General features: G+C 40.3%; 1 protein-coding gene and 1 non-coding gene across 2 annotated transcripts in view; one reads left to right on the forward strand and one right to left on the reverse strand.

Annotated features, from left to right (window-relative positions):
• Positions 1-11,280: 11,280 nt before the first annotated feature.
• The window catches only part of LOC140946346 (muscle, skeletal receptor tyrosine-protein kinase-like), a 15,856-nt gene continuing 6,140 nt past the window's right edge, over positions 11,281-20,996 (forward strand). Inside the window, exons 1-6 of the mRNA XM_073395448.1 lie at positions 11,281-11,525; positions 12,176-12,624; positions 14,008-14,346; positions 15,096-15,371; positions 16,445-16,632; positions 19,831-20,010. Of these exons, the coding sequence (XP_073251549.1) occupies positions 12,237-12,624; positions 14,008-14,346; positions 15,096-15,371; positions 16,445-16,632; positions 19,831-20,010 (1,371 nt within the window). The 5' untranslated portion in view covers positions 11,281-11,525; positions 12,176-12,236. The remainder of the gene's footprint in view (positions 11,526-12,175; positions 12,625-14,007; positions 14,347-15,095; positions 15,372-16,444; positions 16,633-19,830; positions 20,011-20,996) is intronic.
• Positions 18,534-18,607, reverse strand: Trnar-ucu (transfer RNA arginine (anticodon UCU)). Its single transcript has one exon. It is a non-coding gene; the product is annotated as a tRNA-Arg (tRNA).

The following is a 20,996-nucleotide window of genomic DNA, read 5'->3' on the forward strand; positions in this document are numbered from 1 at the left end:
AATGAATTTCAACAAGAAGCGATAAGAAACATAGACCAATCAGAGCACACTTCCAGATCTGGCAAGTGCACTGAAATTTTGCTCGAGACCTGACTACAGAAAAGACCAGTGAGGTCTCATGAGAGGTGAAGACCTCACAATTTCAGAACAAATTACTCAGTTTCCTCACACTCCTTCATACTAGAGACTACCCTCACAATCTCATTGAAAAAAAACCCCTCAAAGTCAGCTTTACTACAAAACAATAGAGTGTAAAAAAAAATGTGCCTTTTGTCTAGTTAAAGCATACCACCATGCCATTGTCTCGCCAAAACAATCACCTATATGAGCAAATGACAAATAATCCAGTGTTTACAGGGATAAATACACTAGATGCGATTTTAGATTACTATACGTGATTTTCTTTGAACATTAGGGTCTTTTTAAGCGCTAGTTTAGCAACATACATTTACCATCAATGAAATCAGAATATTTTGTACTATTGCCGACCGATATCTGTTGTTCTTTGCAAAGTTTCTCAGCCATTGCGTTAAAACGAAAAAGTTGTGACAAAAACTTGTCACAGCTAAATGCGTCCATATTAATGACCGAGCCACCTTAAACCCACAAATTAAATTCTGCACTGACCTTTTTCCCTTTCAGTGTGTTTCTTCTTGTCCTGTAACTTTCTTGTTTGCTTCTTATTATTATTACTGACATCAAGACCCAAAATACAGCTGTAGGTACTTGATACATGTACCCTGTAGAACCTGCGAAAATTAAGACAGTTTTGTTAGCATAAATGCACTAATTGCGGGTGTTCAATTTCGGGTTTTTAACAAAAATTAAAGACCCACAAATAAAACCAGCACAAAATATGAACCAATAGTTTCAATTTGAAGCAAATGTATCAGAGTGATGTCCTCATCGACTATAAGGATGCTCTATAGAGGGGAAAAGTGTGACGCCACGTCACCAGGGTAGCAAAATTCTTGATCACAACAATAAGAAGCTTAATGCAACGATGACTGTGTCGGCAGAACGGCAAAGAAGTAATAGGTTTTATATTAGGAAAATGACAACTTTTCGTGGCTGCTGTAGTTGACTGCAACATGATACTATTTTCACACACCCGATTTATGGAGTGTGTGAACCCAACACAATTTTTTTTTCTACACTCAGATCCAATCCTTTCAGATTCAACCAAAGAAAATTTAGATCAATAAAGTTTGAAACAGTGCGAATTCACTTTTTAAGTGAAGTTTTTGGTTTGTTGTCATCCAGAAATTTTGCTAGCATGACAACATGATGTCATGACTTTTCCTCCCAATAGAGCAGAATACAAACACAGCACATATCGCACCCACTCAAAGATATTAGAGCAAAAGAAAGATTGCTTACAGTCTACGATAACGTCTGCCTTGATGCAATAAGAATAAACACATTTTTCTCACATTTAGGGTACTTAGTTTGTTAGCTGATAACCATGTGTACACATAATTTTACTTAAGTCATATATGTACTGTACACTCTGCACTAGCAATAGCCTGCAGTCAGGCGTTTTCTTTGGGCGCGCGAATGTTTTGCCTGTGAAAGCTGGAGATTTGATAAAGCAAATCAGCCCAAGGTGGGGACTTTTGATTATCGCCAAGTCCCACAGACACCATCTTGGATTGGAAGCTGTAAAAGACCTGGTTACCACTCGGTTACCAGTTGCATTGCATTACCATGGGCAAGGCTGTGCTCTAAGGAAAATTGAAGGGAGCCCAGTGCTCTGAAACCGTAAAATCTAGGGTGCCCAGCATATGATTTGTATGAAAAAACTGAGATTTTCTAGTTGCCCGGGGACAAAAGTTAGGCGTCAGGGGCCACCGGGCTCTGCTAGAGCACAGCCCTGATGGGGTTGGGTAGCCAAAGATGGCGGCCATTGTTCCTGCAAGAATCCATGGGCATTTTATATTCACATGTGCAAGATATAATGGCAAAGCTAGAGAATGTGACAAAGTATCTATTTTTATCCTCTCTATTCCATTCAGATCAATTCATTTAAGTTATTGTTTTATAATTTAGGAAGCTAGACTCTTATTCTGTACAACTGCATGATACAATATTATTGTTTTGCCCGAGTTTGAGGGCATTGATAGTATGTCTACATATTGGCTAGTTATATATTTGGCACTAATGAAAATGGAAAACATCATGCAACACAGTTTTAAAGGTCTTGCTGCATGAAGTTTAGAAAGATTGCATTCTATTGTACTTCCATAAAAGTAAGTTGAGATAAATGGATGCGGCTTTCACTTAGTTAATGTTCCTTCTTTCAATACAACAAATTTGAGCCAAGAGCTACTCTAAGTTAGGGCCCGCGGAGCAGTTTTCAAAGTGCAGGGGCCGATCCACCTCTTTTGAACTGTAGTGGGGAGTGGGGGGGTGGGAGTAACGTGGGGTTGTGGACTCTTAAACTGGTTTACCTGATGCCGACTCAATATTTTTTAATACAGTTACAACTAATCAATCATTTATTTTAATAGTTTAACAAATCAAAAAGGGGTTAGTAACAAAAAAAGTATGACCATGCAGAGCAGCATCATAATTTTCACGTGTTTCATTCACTTTCAAAGTGTGTCTGTTCTCTCCTTGTGGCTGTTTAGGACCTTTTTTTAACCATTATTAACGGGACCATGTTTTTAACCTTCGAGCTGCCAAAAAGGACCTTTTTCTCCTGCGATGGTTGCAGGATCTACCAGCACAAGCTTGCAAATCGGGAGAAATTCATTTATCATGCTCTGCTGAGGTAATTCCTGAAACTTCTTCAAGTTGTCTACAATGTCATTGAAAGAAATCGTAGTTCAGTGGAGATTTAAGAACCTTGATAAAAAAAAAGACTCCACTGTTTGTGTTTGTGTCTACGACTAAGTGTAGTTTTGTAAAGATAATCATTTTGAACCTTACCATAGTGATATAGGATCGAAACAGACGAATCATAAATTTGGATACTTCAGCGAGGTCTGCCAGGCTAATATTCTTATTCCATCAAAGATTCCTTTTGTTATTCAAAAAGTGGGGGGATCCTGACCCCCCCCCCCCAGCCTTTCCTCCTGCACGGGCCCTGTAAGTTGGAGGGGTGGGGGACTTGTTCTCTTTTGACCATAATTATATGATGTCCCTGGGGTAGGGCATTTGACCCAAAATAAGTATGTGTAATCAAATGGTGACGAGTGAAATTAGGGAATAATTTCACGTGCATTTTGTCAAAATCCTTATAATTTCCCGAGCCTTTAGGCAAGGGAAATTATTAGGATTTTGACAAAACGCAAGTGAAATTATTCCTTTATTTCACGAGTATACCATTTGATTACCTATTAATATCATGGGTGACCAATTACGTTAGCAATCGAGGATTTTTGACTTGTTTATCCTGGATCGTATCGATCGATCGTGAACTCCACTCTCTCAAACGTTTAGAACTAAAATTTGGCTTAAGTTTTCAAAATTTTTCCACAACACACCTCTAAGAATCCTTCTTGATGTGTTCTTTCGTGTGTTCAGGTTTTCTAAAGCGTCTTTTTATGCCCCGACATCTTCATTCATGACATTTCAAAACTTCCTCGCCATCTTGAAACGGAGACGTACGGCAGGTTGCCATGGCAATTTGGTAATTTCACATGTGAAATTACAAATTAAAGCTGAAATTTCGCGCCAGAATTAAGGAGTAATTCGTCACCTATGATATTATCCCCAGTAATTGCCTGGCCTCCTCCCAGATTAACAGTGATAGGTGCATAACCACTGTCTAGAGATGCCAAGTGCTGCAATAAAGTGTTTTGAGTGGCTATTAGATTGGTTTGAAATTACTACGCACGGTCTGGGGTCCCCAGGGGTAGGTACTTGACGCATAATCGAGATCCAAGGGCAGGGAAATAAACATGAGGTGCTTACCGACCGAAATGAGCGAACCTTCAAAGGTGATCCCAAATAATCCGGTCAAACTGAACCGAAATGGTCTCTTCCATAATGAAATTTCCGGAATTTTGGGCTGAATGGAAAGCACAGATCATAAACATCCTCTCGGCAAACCCCTAATAGGCCATTTTACAGTTATGGATGGAAGCGAGGCTGAGGGTGACCTTGTTTTGATAGAACAATTTCCATAACAAAGCAAAGAAGGTTTGTATCAAAACAAGGTCACCCTCACCCTCGCTTCCATCCATAACTGTAAAATGGCCTATTGATAGATCAGGGTCGGCCAGGGTTTTTGGGTATACGGTATACAGGGGCTTTTTAAATCGGGTATACGGTATATTGCAGCTTAAATACGGGTATTCGGTATATCAATTTCAGGTATAAAGTATACCTGGGTATAATTTTGGGTATATTTGGATGAATTTTGGGTATTTTGGCGAATTTTTTTCGGGTATACTGGTATACCACTACCCCCCTGACCGACCCTGATAGATGCATAAAACCTAACTGTCAGACAAAGAATCTTCTTCTTAAAGGAATACAACTAAAGATTTGCTTTTTAAATAACTTTCTAAACAGGTGTAAAAGCTTACCTGCATGTATAAGCTTAGATATATATATAAAGCCGAAACGTTTAAAGCAACCAGACGACTGTGGTGGTACACAGCGCAAAACGTACCCAACATTCCAGCGATTTGCAGCTACACCGGCGACTAATTTTGCCCAAAAATGCCACAGAAAGAGGAAATAATCATTTTCAAAGGCAGCAGCTATAGAATAGTCAATTTCTCGTGGAGTCTTGACCAAAAACTGTTGCATTTTCCCTCATTTCCCGCTGATGATCATGTCTTCCATTGCACTGCACTGGGTTCTCGTTCCCAGAATCCTCGCGGCACTTTATTTTCCCGCGCAAAGGTAAACCCTGTTGATCCAAGGTGGCCGCACCTAAAAATTGGTTTTTTGTCTAAGTACTTCTTCAACCTTCTACCCTTTCACGTTGTAAAAAAATCATCTTTTAGCCCCAAATCATAGATTAACACCTTGGGCAAGATGGCCGTACCAAACATCGAAAAGCGAGGAGAGTTGTCGTTATTTAAACATCGTGACATCACTTCTTCTTCATTCATAATCCGTTTAGAATTTCTGACCCTAATCACAGATCAACTCCTTTTCAAGCATCTAAATGACCGCGGGCGAATTTTAAATCGTAGAAGGAGCATATTGGACTTTTTCCGTACTTTAAAGCATACCAAGACATCATTTACAGAGACCACGGAGAGGGAGGGGCTGGGGCGATGGGGGTGGGGGGAATCCTTAGCCTCCAACCTTTTTAAGATCGTCGAAAAACAAATTGTTTTACCTGGTTGAGTTAAGAACGTCAGATTCATATCTATTTAAATTCACTTAAAGGTACAGTATCCCATTACTGCGCATGCACCAAACTTTGATTTTTGGACAGGATGTCGCGAAATCAAAAGATGCGAGGAGAGTAAGAGAATCTTGAAAAATCCGTTTGCATCGCGCTTGGCCGGGTTCAATACGACGCTAAAACTTCTCAGGATTATAGATCAATGATATATTGTTCCTGTTAAGTTTTTATTTGGGCAAAATCTGGATTTTTTGACGTTACTTTTATTGCCGTTGGCTGGAGGACCAAAAGATTGGAAGCACTTTGATGCCGATTGAAGGCTTATTTCTTCTGCTAGCTTCCATACAAGCTCAGATAATTGTGAAAGGAATACGCAGAAATGAAACAGCAACAATAAAGACTGTAAGAAAGAAACCGTTGAGACATTGATGTGACTGAGGAGATCTTGTGGAGGGGAGCTTCGTGAAGCAGAATGTTTTGCAACGACGCGTTAGTAAACTTTTAAATGAATCTCCCTACGGCCGACAAAATCGAACAAACAGGCGCTACACGTTTTGAAAAACTAGTGACATGAATCATAATATCATTCTTGACTAACCTTTGTGGTGATTCATAGCGTTGAGATTGCATTTTTATTTATGTCTTTCAAACGTTTGAGGCTAGAACGCGAGCAAATCAGGCAGATATTACTGGACTTGGAGCGATTGACCTCTGACATGAGTTTCAAATTAGAAAATATGTTTTTAAAGCGAGCAGAACGAGATTTTCGGGTCGCGAGGCGGCCCAGCTAGCGATAAAATCGCGATGAGTCTTCGAACCGCGAGCCAAATTTTTATATAAGACGAAAGACTTCTTCGAAAGTCTAAAATATTACTTGAGAATATAAACAACAAATCTCTGTCGGCGGTGCGGTCCGGAAGGAAATCTTGTCGAGTTAATTTGACAGTTCTATTGTCTTTTGAAGAAAAAACAGATGACGCTCGCGCGTGCGCATAATCGGGACACTGTCCCTTTAAGCCACATTGTCCATTTGGTACATTCATACTTGTAGACTTTGTTCAGGTCATTGCTTTCAAAGGAGGGTTAGATTTTCGACTGTAAAATATTGCGTTCGCATGGAAAGGTAGAAAGTAGAAAGTAGTAGAAAACCTTTTTTCTGGAAAAAGAAAAAGTGCCGGTAAACTCAGCGCTGTATTGTAGGTTACGGCTGAGCCATGGTAACAAGACTAACAACATTATCGCTCATGGACGTAGTTTATTTTATCCTAAATATTTTGGGATTGGAACAACTTTACTTTTTCCAATTTAGGGGACACCAGCTTTCCTTTTCTTTGATTGCAAGTTATAGAGGCAATACGATTATTTTAATTTCGTGCGTTATTATCAAAGGACCGGTGCGGATCCAGAATTTTTTCTTAGGAGTGGTACACCTCTCAGAAGAACGGCGTAACTGGTGACGTAAACAAATTTTAAAAGCGAATACGAAGGCTTTCGGCTCGGCAATTACATAATATAAACTGCTGAGAATACATATCATATCTGCATACTTTGCAGAATACCAGGAGCCCATTTGATGGGCTCCTGAGAATACCAGTTGTATTAGAAAGCCGCAGGTCATCTGAAGGGGGGGGGAGGGTGCGCATCCCCTGCACCCTCCCCCTAGGACATTCGCCCTTGAAGGATAACAGTTGTTTCCTGACGGAGACCTCGGACTCCTGGCTGACATGCTAACCCTTACGAGTTGGGATTAGCACCACCACTCTCAAACTTATTACTCTGCGGTCCCTGCATTTCTCTTCCATTTTGATTGTAAACCAACTTTTTATAAAACTTTTATCATATATAATCCAGCACCATGGATTAAACCCTTTGCAAATATCACGCAACAAGTTTCACTATGGAAACAATCCTCGTCGCGCACACACGTACGCCAAGGCCAGCCATCGCAGTTCGAGTCATTTATGCAATGCGCGCATCTCCACCGCAACAAATCTGACCGATAGAGCATTGGCCAGAGTATTCAAAATAAACGACTTGTACTGTTGACAACACATGTAGAACGGCAACACATTTCACCAACAGAGCAATGCTCGTCGAGTTACAGTAAGTTCCTATTAAGCAGTTTGCTCTCTCACGTATAGGCCATTATACCAGGGAGTATCCCGCGGTTTGGGAGTCCCCAGCTCCAATTTTTTACCTTTTTAGGGACCGGTCGTTATTTTTCGCTTGGATGGGGGGGGGGGGGGGGGGGTAGTCCATCCCCCTTTAAATGCTACTTCGCTAAAGTGATCCCCTCCCTCCCCCATGTCTTCATTTTCCAAGCAAATTTGAGTGGTCCCCCCTCTGAATCCTTCCAAAGTTTTCAGTGATCTCCCCTTTTGGGTTCTCAGTTACGACTGATCCCCCCTTTTGTTCTCCTAAAATAAAGTGATCCCCCCTAAAATCCTCCATCTTCCCGGGCGATAAATAATGACCGGTCCCTAGTGAGTCCAAGCTGCTCAGCCGTTGTCCTTGACCCCCTGACCCTGCTTTGTATGACACGCGCGCGGGAAACCAACCTTCCGTAAAAAAAAAACGATGTCATACAATTTTCTTCTTCTCGTGCGCTTCTATATCTTCTTTGATGCAAACATTCCAATTTTTTGTCCATTCCTGACTCTCTGCTCATAGACAAGATTCGTCGACCCTGTTATTCATCTATCACCAACGCTTGTAAAATAAACCCAAAAGATCTCCATGTTATAATAATATTAATGATTAACCTTTTCGAAACAAGAGCTGACTGCTGCATCGACCTGTATGCCCTCCGCGAGTGATAAAAGAGAATTTTCTGGCTATCGGATGGATCTGAAATGTATACTCGTTCTACTCATTTCTTTTTCTCTCACTTTTCCCCTGTCAGGTGAGTAAAACGTCTGAATTTTAGCTAGTTTTGTGCTTTCTTATAGCTCGATCAAAGCCGCTAATATACATCAAACGAGTCCAAACTGCTATCAGCTTTTTTAAAGTTTTGGTCCAATAATTTTTTGGAAATTTCACAGCTATCAATAGTTTTTTAGAGAAATCTTTTTTTCTTTCTAGCCCAGCCCTCTATATAGATGATGAAAAGGATTGTCGCTTACTGATACTGTAACGACTGTAACAATACGTTATTCAGTGATTTACAAGCACGTTTTCTAAATACAGTAACTTTACAAACGAGCGCCATATACATTGTATATTCTTACTTAATTTATCTGATTTTTAATATTTAGTATTTCATTCGCATTTCAGATGTTGGACCCGATAGAAATCTGCTTTTATATATACTAATATAGTGCGGCTATTCCTGCTTTAATAAATTGCGTTAATTAATGAGCTACTAAATAAACACCGCAACGGTTAATTATAATTTTTCGAAAATGTGTTTGGTAATCATTTATGAACAAAGGCAATTGTTATATTTCCTTTATGGTTTTGTCTCGTTTCTTCTCCCGAGCGATTGATCCTCTTTTTTAACAGCTTAAACAAAATATTTAGCCCCTTTTATTTGAAATCCTACCAGCCTGGGTGATCTTTAAATGTGTTTAGACATGACTACATCTCTATCGACACCACTAACAGTATTTTAAACCTTGGCACATGCACAGTTTTTCTTGCAAAGAGCTTTTCTTTTTGAGAACATTTACATGATCTTTCCTCACTTGGTGGCTGGAAGTGGAAGCTTATACAATTAGTAGCTATTAGTACTTCTACGATAGAATTAATATTAGCATCATAACTGCCTGCCTAAAAATACTGCCTCTTTATAGCCTCCGGATCTGTCGCTCAGTATCCAAGTATCGCCTCTTTGGGTGTTATTGATTGCAGTGCAGTAGATTATTTACACGTATTTGGACCTCATGGATAGGATTATTGTTATTTTACGCGCAAACTACTCACAGTGTTTAAAAAGATGAAAGTTCTAATTCCATCTTTGTAATATTTAGTCACTCCAGACTCGTCTTTTTATTATCATGTTGTTTATATACATGTTCACACAGAGCGAAAATTGCGCAAAGAAAACAACTTGCACCGGAAAATAAACACACGCTCGTGTATTCGTCACGTCACTGATCTCATCACGTGTGGAACAAGATATTCAGACAATTGTGTTAATGGTTTTGTTAATGGTTGACAAAGGGTTGACAAGATCCTACTTGAACTTCTGAGACAGGTCACCCAAGAAGGGAGGGGGTGAGGGTTGGGATGGGGGTGGGGCTGGTTGTGAGGGGCTGCCACTAGGTCGTCTCCGTTGGAGGTGTACTTCGCAGACTTTCTCAGGCCCCAATCTTTTTTTTTTTATCTTTTTTACCCATATACAGTGGAACTGGCCTCAGTCTCTTTTGGGGCCTTTCTATTCAAGAGACACTTTCATTCAGGGGACATAAAAATTTGGTCGCGGAAAAATGTTCACATTATTGAAGCGACACCTCTACTCACGGGAAAGGGATACTTTTTCTGGGTCCCGAAACCTGGGTTTAATCCCCTTTCAGAGGACACCTAACAATAGCAATCAAAAAGTGACTGACCACAAAAATATAATTTGTCGATAAGTTTAAGATCGTTTAAGTATTCATTGTCCTAGTCACAATGGTGACAGCTTTCACAACATGAATTAACTCACCACCTTATCAATGTACTCCACTTGTGGGAATTCAACATATAACATCGCAGAGATAAGTTAATGATGATTTTTCATACCTCATCAGCAGATTCTGCAGCCTGCAAGAGCAGAAGCCTTTAGTTTTTGGGTTCTAATAAAATTTTATTCCTTGGTTCATAGGCCATTTGCATGATGGCGTCATTTTACTGCTATGACCAGGATCATTCCAGGGTTTTACTTTCTTGCGCAAATGAGGGCTTTTTGTTATTTAAACCTCACTGGGGCTACCAAATTTAAATATGAAAAGAAAAACGTAAAGAATTCTGGTCGTAGCAGTAAAATGACGCCATTGTGCAAATCAGGCCTATTATCAACGAGCCCCTACCCAACCTCTATTCAGGGAACACTTGCCTTTATCCCGAGGGTGTCCCCTGAATAGAGATTTCACTGTAGATATCGATGTCGCTTAGATGTAAAGAGATAACTTTGTATTCTGTGCCGGGCGCGGGCTTCCCGGCCCTAGCAAAGAAACGAACCTGTTTCGCAAAGTTAGATTCCTCTTTTAACTGATCAGGGGCTACCCTGGGTACCAGAGGTTATTCTCGCGTGCGGCGGGAATTTTCGGTGTTGGCCGAAGGCCGACACATCTTCGGCCATAGAGTACTAAAGTGATGACGTCATAAAAATGAAATTTCTGAAATTATGGGATTGGTCCGGATATTCTGAAAGAACAATGTCCAAGAGGCCTACTTGCCAAAAATGAGCATTTGGGGGCAAATTGTCTCTGAGATCGTAGCCCAGTTATACTCAGAAAACTCCATACAAACCCTTCTAATTTTTTTTTGGGTCGACCCAAAAAAAATTTAGAAGGGTTTGTATGGAGTTTTGTAAGTATAACTGGGCTACGATCTCAGAGACAATTTGCCCCCAAATGCTCATTTTTGGCAAGTAGGCCTCTTGGACATTGTTCTTTCAGAATATCCGGACCAATCCCATAATTTCAGAAATTTCATTTTTATGACGTCACACTTTAGTACTCTATAGGCCGAAGCCATGAGCGGCGAATCCGCGCGGGTCACTATAAAGACTTGACAGAAACCGGAAACCGCGCTAGAAAAGTCTCTGGCACCCTGGGTAAAGAAGGGAAACGAAACTAAAGAATAAAGGGGGACTCATAGCTAACAAACTGGTCCATCTATAAGTTAATAATTATGGAAGCCCGTCTTGAGGCTCAATCTGGAATTCAAACACAGCTGAATGTAAAACAGCTTACCTGGATTTCGAAAAACGCGTGCTCTTGTTCGAGGACTTACAGTCAATTTTTTTCTTCTTGATAGCCGTTAACAACAGCTGTTCGAATACAAATGTGACCCTGGTTTCCTGTGGCTCTTACAACTCAACAAAAGACCACTGCCTGGGTCTGGGATGCTGTTGGAATTCATCTTCAGCTGTTCATGAGACACAGTGTTACAGAGTACTGAAAAATAACCAGACCACTAGCAACCAAACCAAGACTACAAACACTCCCATTAGCACTGTTTTGTCCACAGATGTCAAGACTACAGCCACACCTTTGGCGACATCAGCTAGGTAAGCCGACTTTTTAAAGAAACTGCTTCCTAGATTTTAAATACTCCTGACATCTTTAGGAAGCGTAACTGTAAGCGCTCGACTTCGAAGATCTTACGGAAAAATAGCGGACTGTGAACAACCAAGAGAGTAGCCCCTTTATCCTCTCTTGGAACAGTCTAATAAGACGGAAACCTTCCTAAAATGGACACCTAGAGTTGGTCGCCTCCGTTCTTTAGTGTTTTTCTTTGACTCTCTATAAGATAAACGCCTCCCTTAAATGGGTACCTAAAGTAGCTCCCTGCCTTTCTTCAGTCATTTTCTTTAACACATGAAAAGATAAACACGCCCTTAAAACGGAAATCTTTAGGGTATGTCCCTGCCATTCTCCACTCATTTCGGTTGACATTTATTCTAAAAGGCAGACTCCCCTCTAATACTAACACTAGGTACTTGTCCCAACGATATCTTTAAAAAGCGGGAGGGGGGGGGGGGGGGGTTGGACAGAGTTGACTTAAAGGGGAAAACCTTGGACACTTCTCCCTTAATACAGGTTAGATTGTATGTGACTTGTCTATAACGTCTTTCTTGTCGCGACAAAACTACTACACGGGATTGTGTATTTGGTTCGCAAAAGTGTAAATTGAGGCTGAGTTCATCTTATTTTTTAGTCCTTCAGGCACTTGTGAGGTGTACCGGGGTGAAGTCTGCGACCAGTGGTTAAACTTCACCATGCTGGAATACCGCCTGACCCCGCGATTTCTTGACATCAGGTTTGGATTGAATAGAACTGAACAAATAATCCTAAAGTTTATGAAGGCGATCGCTAGAATAGACGGACAAGATGAATGCAAGCGACTTTTAAGAATCCTCCTCTGCCAGTACTTTTTGCCTCCATGTAAAGATAACAACATACCGTACAATTACTGCAGAGAGGACTGTGAAGCCCTTTTTCAGCAATGCAATTCTGCTATGAGGGAGATGTTAGGCGCTGCTAAGTACATTCTGAAGGCATTAGGATTGGAGTTCGCTCATATTGGTGTTCCCGATTGCGCTAAACTTCGCTTTTCTAATGAGTACGAAGCTGAGAATGATACGTGCATTCACTGGGGATTGTTTGGTAAGTGCAAAACTCCTTTACCCTTTAAGTCCCAATATCCACATACAAATTCTCCAAACTGATCTCTATACATTTCCTTTAAAGTGCTACTGTGATCAAATCAAGCATCATTTGTTTTTTTCGTTTTTTACAATGTTTGAAAGCTAATAAATACACATACCAAGTTTGAGACCGTAATTCCAACTGGAAGTCCGACTTTTTGAGCCATGTTTTTCTTCGGTGGACGTCCGCCATTACCGAAACAAGAAATGGCGGAGCGAAAGGGAGGGATTGGTTCGAGGTCAAGCGTTACGTCATCGTATCCTTTAAATTAGAGCACGAATATTAGCAAAGTGAGATCTCTTCACGAGAAAAAGGGGATTTTCTGATCTCGCTCATTTTCATCGCGGAAAGAAGGGAATTTGAAAAAGGATCAAAGTATTTTCTCTGAGGTGATCATTTTATTAATTCTCATAACCTCATCTCATGATAATGTATGGATATCGTTAGGAGAAAATTGCTGTTGCTCACTATTAGGGCTTAAAGGGTTAATTGACTACTAGCGGCTTACTAGCCTGATAAGATATAGCCGACATTTCGCGACGCCATCACTGCTGGCTTCCCCGCGAAATGATGTCTGAAGAATAAGCGCAAGAATTTCATATTACTGACATGTCATTACCCATCCCTGGGTCGTGCTTCTGATTGGCTGAAAATTTGTTTCTTCGAGTGCTCGGTACTGCGCTTACCCTGGTCCCCTGAACAAAACAAAAAGAGAACTACTACTACTACTACTACTACTACTACTACTACTACTACTACTACTACTACTACTACTACTACTACTACTACTACTACTGCTACTGCTACTGCTACTGCTACTGCTACTGCTACTGCTACTGCTACTGCTACTGCTACTGCTACTACTACTGCTACTACTACTACTACTACTAACAATAATAATAATAATAATAATAATAATAATAATGATAATAACAATGATAATGATAATAATATTAGAGACCTTAAGATACTCCATTTCTGTTTACGGGTACGGGTAAATTAGCCGTACAGGTAGCAGTAAATACGGCTAGATTGCCTCTTACCCGGAAGAAACGGGTAGGCTACCGGGTAGAATCAATGGTTACGCCATTATCACATCTGGGAAGTAATAGTTGCCTTTTATAAAACTACGAGGCAAACATGTTCGTTTTCCCGTACGTACCCGTAGGTCACTAATAATGATTATGATGGTGGTGATATGTGATGATGATGATGATGATAATAACAATAAAATAGAACGCACAAACAAAACAAAAAATCACTCGCCTTTCCTGGATGAAACACTTTAAATCCTCGCGAATTGCTTTCAACAGTGATAGACTTATTTTTACCTTCCCGTAGTATTCACGCCTTCCCCTCATCCGTCAACAAACAAGTTGAAAACGTCTCTCTTCGCTGGAGCCGTAGCTGGTACTGTCGTATTTATCATCGTAGTTATCACACTCTTCGTTTGTGAACGGCGCAGGCGCAACAAACCGCTGAAAGTGGCGAGAGGGTTCGAGGGCGTCACTTTCACAGCCGTGTCCATGAGAGACAGAATAAGAGCGGAAACCATTCGCGCCCTGGACGAGAGCAAAGTCCTGAGTCTATTTAACCCGGATGATATGCGTCAAGTTCCTCTCAGCAGCGTAGAGTACATCCGGGACCTTGGATCCGGGAACTTTGGGTTGGTTTTCTTGGGTAAGTTTTGTAGCTTCGTTTCAATTGGCCATTTGCACCATGACGTCATTTTATTACTAAGACCAGAATCCTTCAGAGTTTTTCTTTCTTGTGCAAATTAGGGCTTTTGAGAATAACCAGATTTAAATATAAAAGGAAAAACCAAAAGGATTCTGGTCGTGGTCGTAAAGTGGCACAATCGTGCAAATGGCCTTTTGCCAAAGCATTTCATAGCAGACCAGATCGCAAAACGGTTGATTTTTCTCTCAGAAACGTTTTTTCAAGGTGCGAAGTGCCGGCGTCCGTTTTCAGCCTCGCTCCAGACCTTTCTTTCACTGTTCACGGGCACTTGACAATGCAAACTGAATACGCACTACCTTGCAGTCTAATAGTAGGCTGTTACGAAAGGCAAGAAAAAGTAGGAAAAACTATTGCGCATTTAAGTATAGTTTACATTCTTATATATTATCTGTCACAAGATAGTAGCTCCAGGAAGTAAGTTTAAGCAAAAGCTCTCCTTTGAAATGTCAGACTTAGCAAAGCAACGAGCGGAGAAAAAACTGAAATCACACATGAAAAGTCTCTGGTACCCAGAACCCAAAAAGGGGTGCGTTCTGTCAGATTTTCCCTTGCCTGCTCCACAGACAAACAAGTAAAAATAGAAAAAAAAATAAAATGAATAAATAAATAAATAAATTTTGATAATGGTGATGATGATGATGATGATGATGATTAAAAGAAGTCTCATGCAAATTTTTATTTGGTTTTAGGAAGAGCATATGGTCTACTCCATGGCAAAGAGGATGCCGAGTTATTGGTTGCGGTCAAAACTCTCAAAGAAGGCAGCTCTACTGAAACAAAAGAAGACTTTTTCAAGGAAGTCGCATTGATGTCTCTTCTTCATCATGACAACATTGTGGAGCTATTAGCTGTCTCCACAGAAGAGGAACCTTATGGAATGATATTCGAGTTCATGGAACATGGAGACCTTAATCAATACCTAAGAAAGGCTGGGCCCTTCTTTGAGGGAGAGGAGAAGGAAAAAGGTTTGATCTTCCTAAAGACAAGAAAAATAGGTTTTGTCGGAAGCTTATAACCCAGAGTGAGCAACTTCCATATTATCGTGTGACAGAGTTTTCATTGACCAGTTTATTTTTAGAACGATTTTGGCGTGTATTTTCAATATCATTTAAAACCTACAAACGAGTTAGCCTTCCACACGGGCTTTTTTAAGGGAGCTCCTATTTCGAAAATATGAACTTCCCTAAAAAAGCCTGCCTTGGAGACTACAAACGAGTCAGCAAAACCTAACGACCTAAAAATGGTATTATTGAAATTTTAATGACGTTTTGTTTTCTTTTTTCGAACTTCCATTTTCGCGAGAAAAAGGGCTTCAAAAAACCGATCAGTGAAATCACCGTCACGGGGGAGGGGGGGGGGGGGGGGTGCTGGTACGTGAGTTAGAAGATAATATCCAACTCGATTTGCATAAATCTTCACATCCTACGAAAGCCGAATTCAATAATTGTTTTATCATTCATTCAAAATATTTTGAAGTTTTAACAAGCTTACATCCTCGTAGACTGTTTTTAAAACTTGGCCTATTTCTCGAGTAAGGTTTCGGGATTCCTGTCAGATACTCTAAAAAAACAGTGGCTCTAAAAAAATAGTGATCACCCCTTGAGCGATCTGTTTTGCGTATTCTTGCATTTCTTCCGTTCAGTTTTAGTTAAAAATTGCGCCATTTCTTTCTCGGATAGCCGTGGAGGCCGTTTTCTTTTCTAATCCGCTCATAAACAACTAGGCGACCGGGCCTGATCAATACCATATTTGGAAGATAAGAGCAATACCGGTATACTAACGAATTGATGGTATATTTCTCCATATCCATACCAACCATGATATATTTTTCCATATCATCTTCCGAATATGGTAAACACCAGTTGTTAATGAAGAATTAGCCGGAGCTTTGAGCCAATCAGAGACGGCGAAATATTTTGAATGAATAATAATATATATTATAATAGTTATTTATAATTAGTTAATTAATTCAATTAATACAGATATGCCCACTGTTTTTCCAGGCTTTTTTTAACGCGCGTATTAATTTCCTTCACAGTCATTTTAACTCAAGACGACTTGCTCTCAATCTCTCTTCAATGTGCCTCTGGTATGGAACATCTCCAAACTCTGAGGTTTGTCCACAGAGATGTGGCCACACGAAACTGCCTCGTGGGTGCGGGCATGATCGTAAAGATCTCCGACTTTGGAATGTCAAGGGACATCTATGCTTCCGACTACTACAAGGTGAGTCGGTTTTCGTAGAGTGACAGACTGCTTGAAATCTCTGCATGCCCATTATTCGGCCTCAGTTGTGTGATAGTCTGCTTGAAATCTCTTTTCAAAAGACTTTCTCGATACCCACCATCCTCCACCATCTTTGCTCGCGCTTTAGGGTTGATTGGATAAAAGCAATGTCAGGTGGTTTCTCAGGGGGTGAATAGGTCATAAAAGCTGCCAAAACAAATTATCTCGGTCGAGTTTGCCTATTTCCTGAAAACGACACAACGATTTGAGTCAGATTGAGTTTCGATACGTTTTACGGCAACAGTGCTTACTGTGAGAACATCTACAATCGATACTGTATCTTAAAAAAGGAACAGTGATCGCTTTCATCCATAGTTTGCCATTATCGTCAATTTTCTGCTGTCCAGAATAAACAAACTCGATCGCGATTTCTTGTATTAGCAGTTGCCCCCTGAGAAAGCACGGGACATTGCTTTAAACCTGTTTTTGAACTCCCATCAGTCCTTAAGAGCGTACAAAGATGGAGGGTATCATGATTAAATAACAATTATTCACCGAAGTGGAGGTGGTTAGTATTGAATATTTACCGAGGCCGCGAAGCGGCGAGGTAAATTATCCACTACTAGCCACCGACACTGAGGTGAATAATTGTTTTAGTATATACTAAAACAGTGAGATAATTGAGCACAAAAATGATGATTTTTAACTCATTTACTGTTGCCAACGATTACAATTTTGGCGCGCGATGACCGAACGGCCGCGGTCGTCGCTTTTTCTTAGCTTTTTCTTAGCTCTTGCGGGGAAGTTTCTTCAAAAGGAGTTGTGAATTCTTTTTGTATTTAAAATAATTCTGTAAAGAAGATTATTAAATTTAGTTTTAAGCTTATTTATGAACAAGTCAACTAAATAAAGTAACGTTAAGCTTGATTTGCATTTGTAAACAAAAAACTTTTTCACCGGTGTTATGGATAAATTCAAGTCAAAAAGACAAAAAGCTTTACCTGTTAAAACTTCCAAACCGAACTTCGTCACCTTCTTCATGTATTTTGGAAATAGCTTGCTTGATTAGTTGTGAAATTTCTTAGTTTGTTATGGCTGCAAACCGGGAGTTTGGCGTCGCTCGCTCGGAGGAACTGAAGGTGAATCAGTGAATAGTGCAGGATATTCACTGATTGAGTAGCCAATCCACCTTTTTAGTATACAGCTATTTCGAGAAAGGTTGTCGGAAAAAATGTGCACCTGACAATCCCGATAGGTAATATGGGATATGATCAACACACTGTTCCTGACACTATAGCTGTCGAACTTACTTTTGTTGCTTTCTTTTAGCACCCGCAAACATACTTCCGTCGCCTCTCGTGTCATTCTTTCAAACTTCTTTGAAAAACAGTGAATTCAAAACCACCCACAATATCTTCCGGGATTGTCGCGTGCACTTTTTCCGACAACCTTTTTCGAAATAGCTGTATACTAAAGTCTATTAGTCGCAGTGGAAAACCGTCAAGAAGAAACTAATCGAGGTAACGGGCGCAAGAAGGAGGTGCCTCGTAATAAAGTCAGTTAAGACCGGTGTACAAGAATGTAGTCAATTTTTTTTGTAAATTATTGCAACTAAAAAGAGCCATATGTACCTAAGAGCTATTCAAGCTGTTTTATTACTCAATTTTGTTACGGACAGAAGATTTTTCATTTAAACATAATCATAACTTATCCCTGATAAAATGACACTCTCAACCCTTCGCATTTTTCCATGAGCGATTTTGAGAACTAAAATTAACCGACTTTTTTACGGTCTTAAATATTAGGTAATGATGTAATTTGAGGCTGCCTTATATTTTTTCAAAATGTGATCATGGAAGAAATAATCCCAAATAAAACAAAAAAGCTGGAATAACATTATCCACCCCCGGTGGGACTCGAACCCACAACCTTCGAATTAGAAGTCCGACACGCTAGTCCATTGCGCCACGGGGGCAACACGAGCATATAACTTTCTAATAGATCTAAAATTTTAATAAAATTGGACATTTTTTACTCTGGGATAGCAAAATATTTACAGTTCTTTCATCAATAACGTGCTATCTACCTGCTTACTTAGTATGAAGTACCAATTTGTTTATATAATTAGTGTAGTTCAGTTCAATTAACTGCTAAAACGATCGCAGAAAAAATATTTTTTTAGCTAACTAAACGCAGCAAAAGCTTAACAAACGATACTTAAATATTTATATCTCTTACACGCTCTCATCTTTTTTATGAGCTCTCAAACCTTCGCGCGCCTTGAAAAATTTTCTTCACTCTTTATCTTCTATATTTCTCAATCGTTCTCATATCCCTCGTACACTCTCATATCTCTGACGAAAACGTATAGATTGTATTTCTCAAACTTTCTTATATTTCTCGTCACTCTCATATCTCTGATGAGAACTTACTGGATTTCTCAAGGGTCCTTATATCTCTGCGCACTCTCATATCTCTGACGCATCCTTATATTTTTTAGCCTGAGAAAATAGCCGACGCTTGAGGGCGCTACTACTGGTTTCCCCGCCAAATGACGTCTGAGAAACTCGCGCAGAAATTCCATACTGATGACGCGTTACTACCCAGATCTGGGTAGTGCCTCTGATTGGTCGTGCGGTGTGGGAAATTTGATTCAACCAATCAGAAGCATTACCCATGTCTGGGTAGTGAAGAGCCATCAGTATGGAATTTCTGCGCTCGTTTCTCAGACGTCTTTTGGTGGGGAAACCAGTGGTAGCGTCGCTAAATGTCGCCTGTTTTCTCAGGCTATATATTTTTAAAGTGTTTTCATCTGTCGCACACTCTCATGTTTCTGACGCGCTCTCATGCTTCTCAAGCGTTTTCATATCTCTCACACGCTCTCACATATCTCATATATCTCTCACATATTCTTACAGCTCTCTTGCACTCTTTTAACTCACTCGCGCTCTTATAACCTCTCATGCTCACACTTTGTCATTTCCCACGCGCCATTATACGTTTCACTTTCTCACAAATTTCTTACACATCCTCACACTTCTCACGCACTCTCACATTTCCCTCGCGCTCTTACATCCGATCACGCTTGTTTCTTGCGCCTCTCACGTGCTCAAAGTCAGCGATATTGAGAGCTGGAAAAAATGCTATCAACAGAGGCAACATGCATCACTGACCCAAATATCGTTACAATATATTCAGGTTGAGGGACAAGCTGTTTTACCGATCCGATGGATGCCCCCAGAGGCCTTGCTGCTGGGAAAGTTTACAGTGGAGTCGGACATTTACTCATTCGGCGTCCTCTTGTGGGAAATTTACACCCTTGCATTACAGCCGTATTACGGATATACAAATGAAGAAGTTGTGGAATTCATTAAAAAGGTTGGTGGGACCTTTTGCTCCGTAGCTAACCTGCAAGCAGGCTCACTTGTGCGAGCGACCCATTCTTTTCGCGCTCTGTGGGCTCTGCTGCCAAAATTTTCTTCGAACTCACAATTGAGCCTGCTCGCAAACGCTACAATAGTTACTCTTTTAGGGGTAAGGTGGAGAGGGGGGGGGGGGGGTGGGGGGTGGTTGTACGATTTGGTCTTTTCTTTTAATAATAACCTATCGTGGAAGTACTCACCTCAAAGATTGAATCATATTGTTTGTTTTCCACTTCAACAGCAGACGTGATGTTTTCCTTCCTTTTAATAGTGTTTTGTGGTGATGTATGCTCTCTTAATTGGCCGTCTTCCCCCCATACTTCCAGGCTCGGTCCCCAGCCCTTGATGCGACCCCGATACTCCCCACTTGACGCTGGTCGGGATGGAGAGTACCGCGCGCGCATAGGGACTCCCAAGGCTTGAGACTGAGCTTACTTTGCTTTCAGTTGGTATATGAGGATCATTCATGGCGTAAAACATCATTTAAGGTGGCTTCATCATTAATACTGGAGCATTTAGCTGCGACAATGGCTATGAAACTTTGCAAAGAACAACGGAAGTCATTCGGTAATAATGTGAAATATTCCGATTTCATTAAGAAACGTTCCAGATAAGAACGATAGCAGCAACGGCAACGAACATGTTGGAATGCTAAAAAGGTGCTAACTTTTCTTTTGTCTGTACTTACTTCTGATTGGCTTAAACAGCAAAAGTTAACAAAACTTCATAAAGTGGTACATATATTCATCCTTACTTTGCAACCATCTTCCATACAACAAAATCTGGTCTCAGTTTGAATAACAAAGAAATCCTATGTGGGGAACATGTAAAATTGTAAACTTTTCTTGGCTATTGTTTTCAACTCTTGTGATTGGTCAAAATCTTTTAACACAAAAAAAACGCCGTTTCAAAGTGGAGTGTAAATGCATTTTATTGCGTAAA

The sequence above is a fragment of the Porites lutea genome, chromosome 8, assembly GCF_958299795.1.
Source record: "Porites lutea chromosome 8, jaPorLute2.1, whole genome shotgun sequence".
Classification (NCBI taxonomy): domain Eukaryota; kingdom Metazoa; phylum Cnidaria; class Anthozoa; order Scleractinia; family Poritidae; genus Porites; species Porites lutea.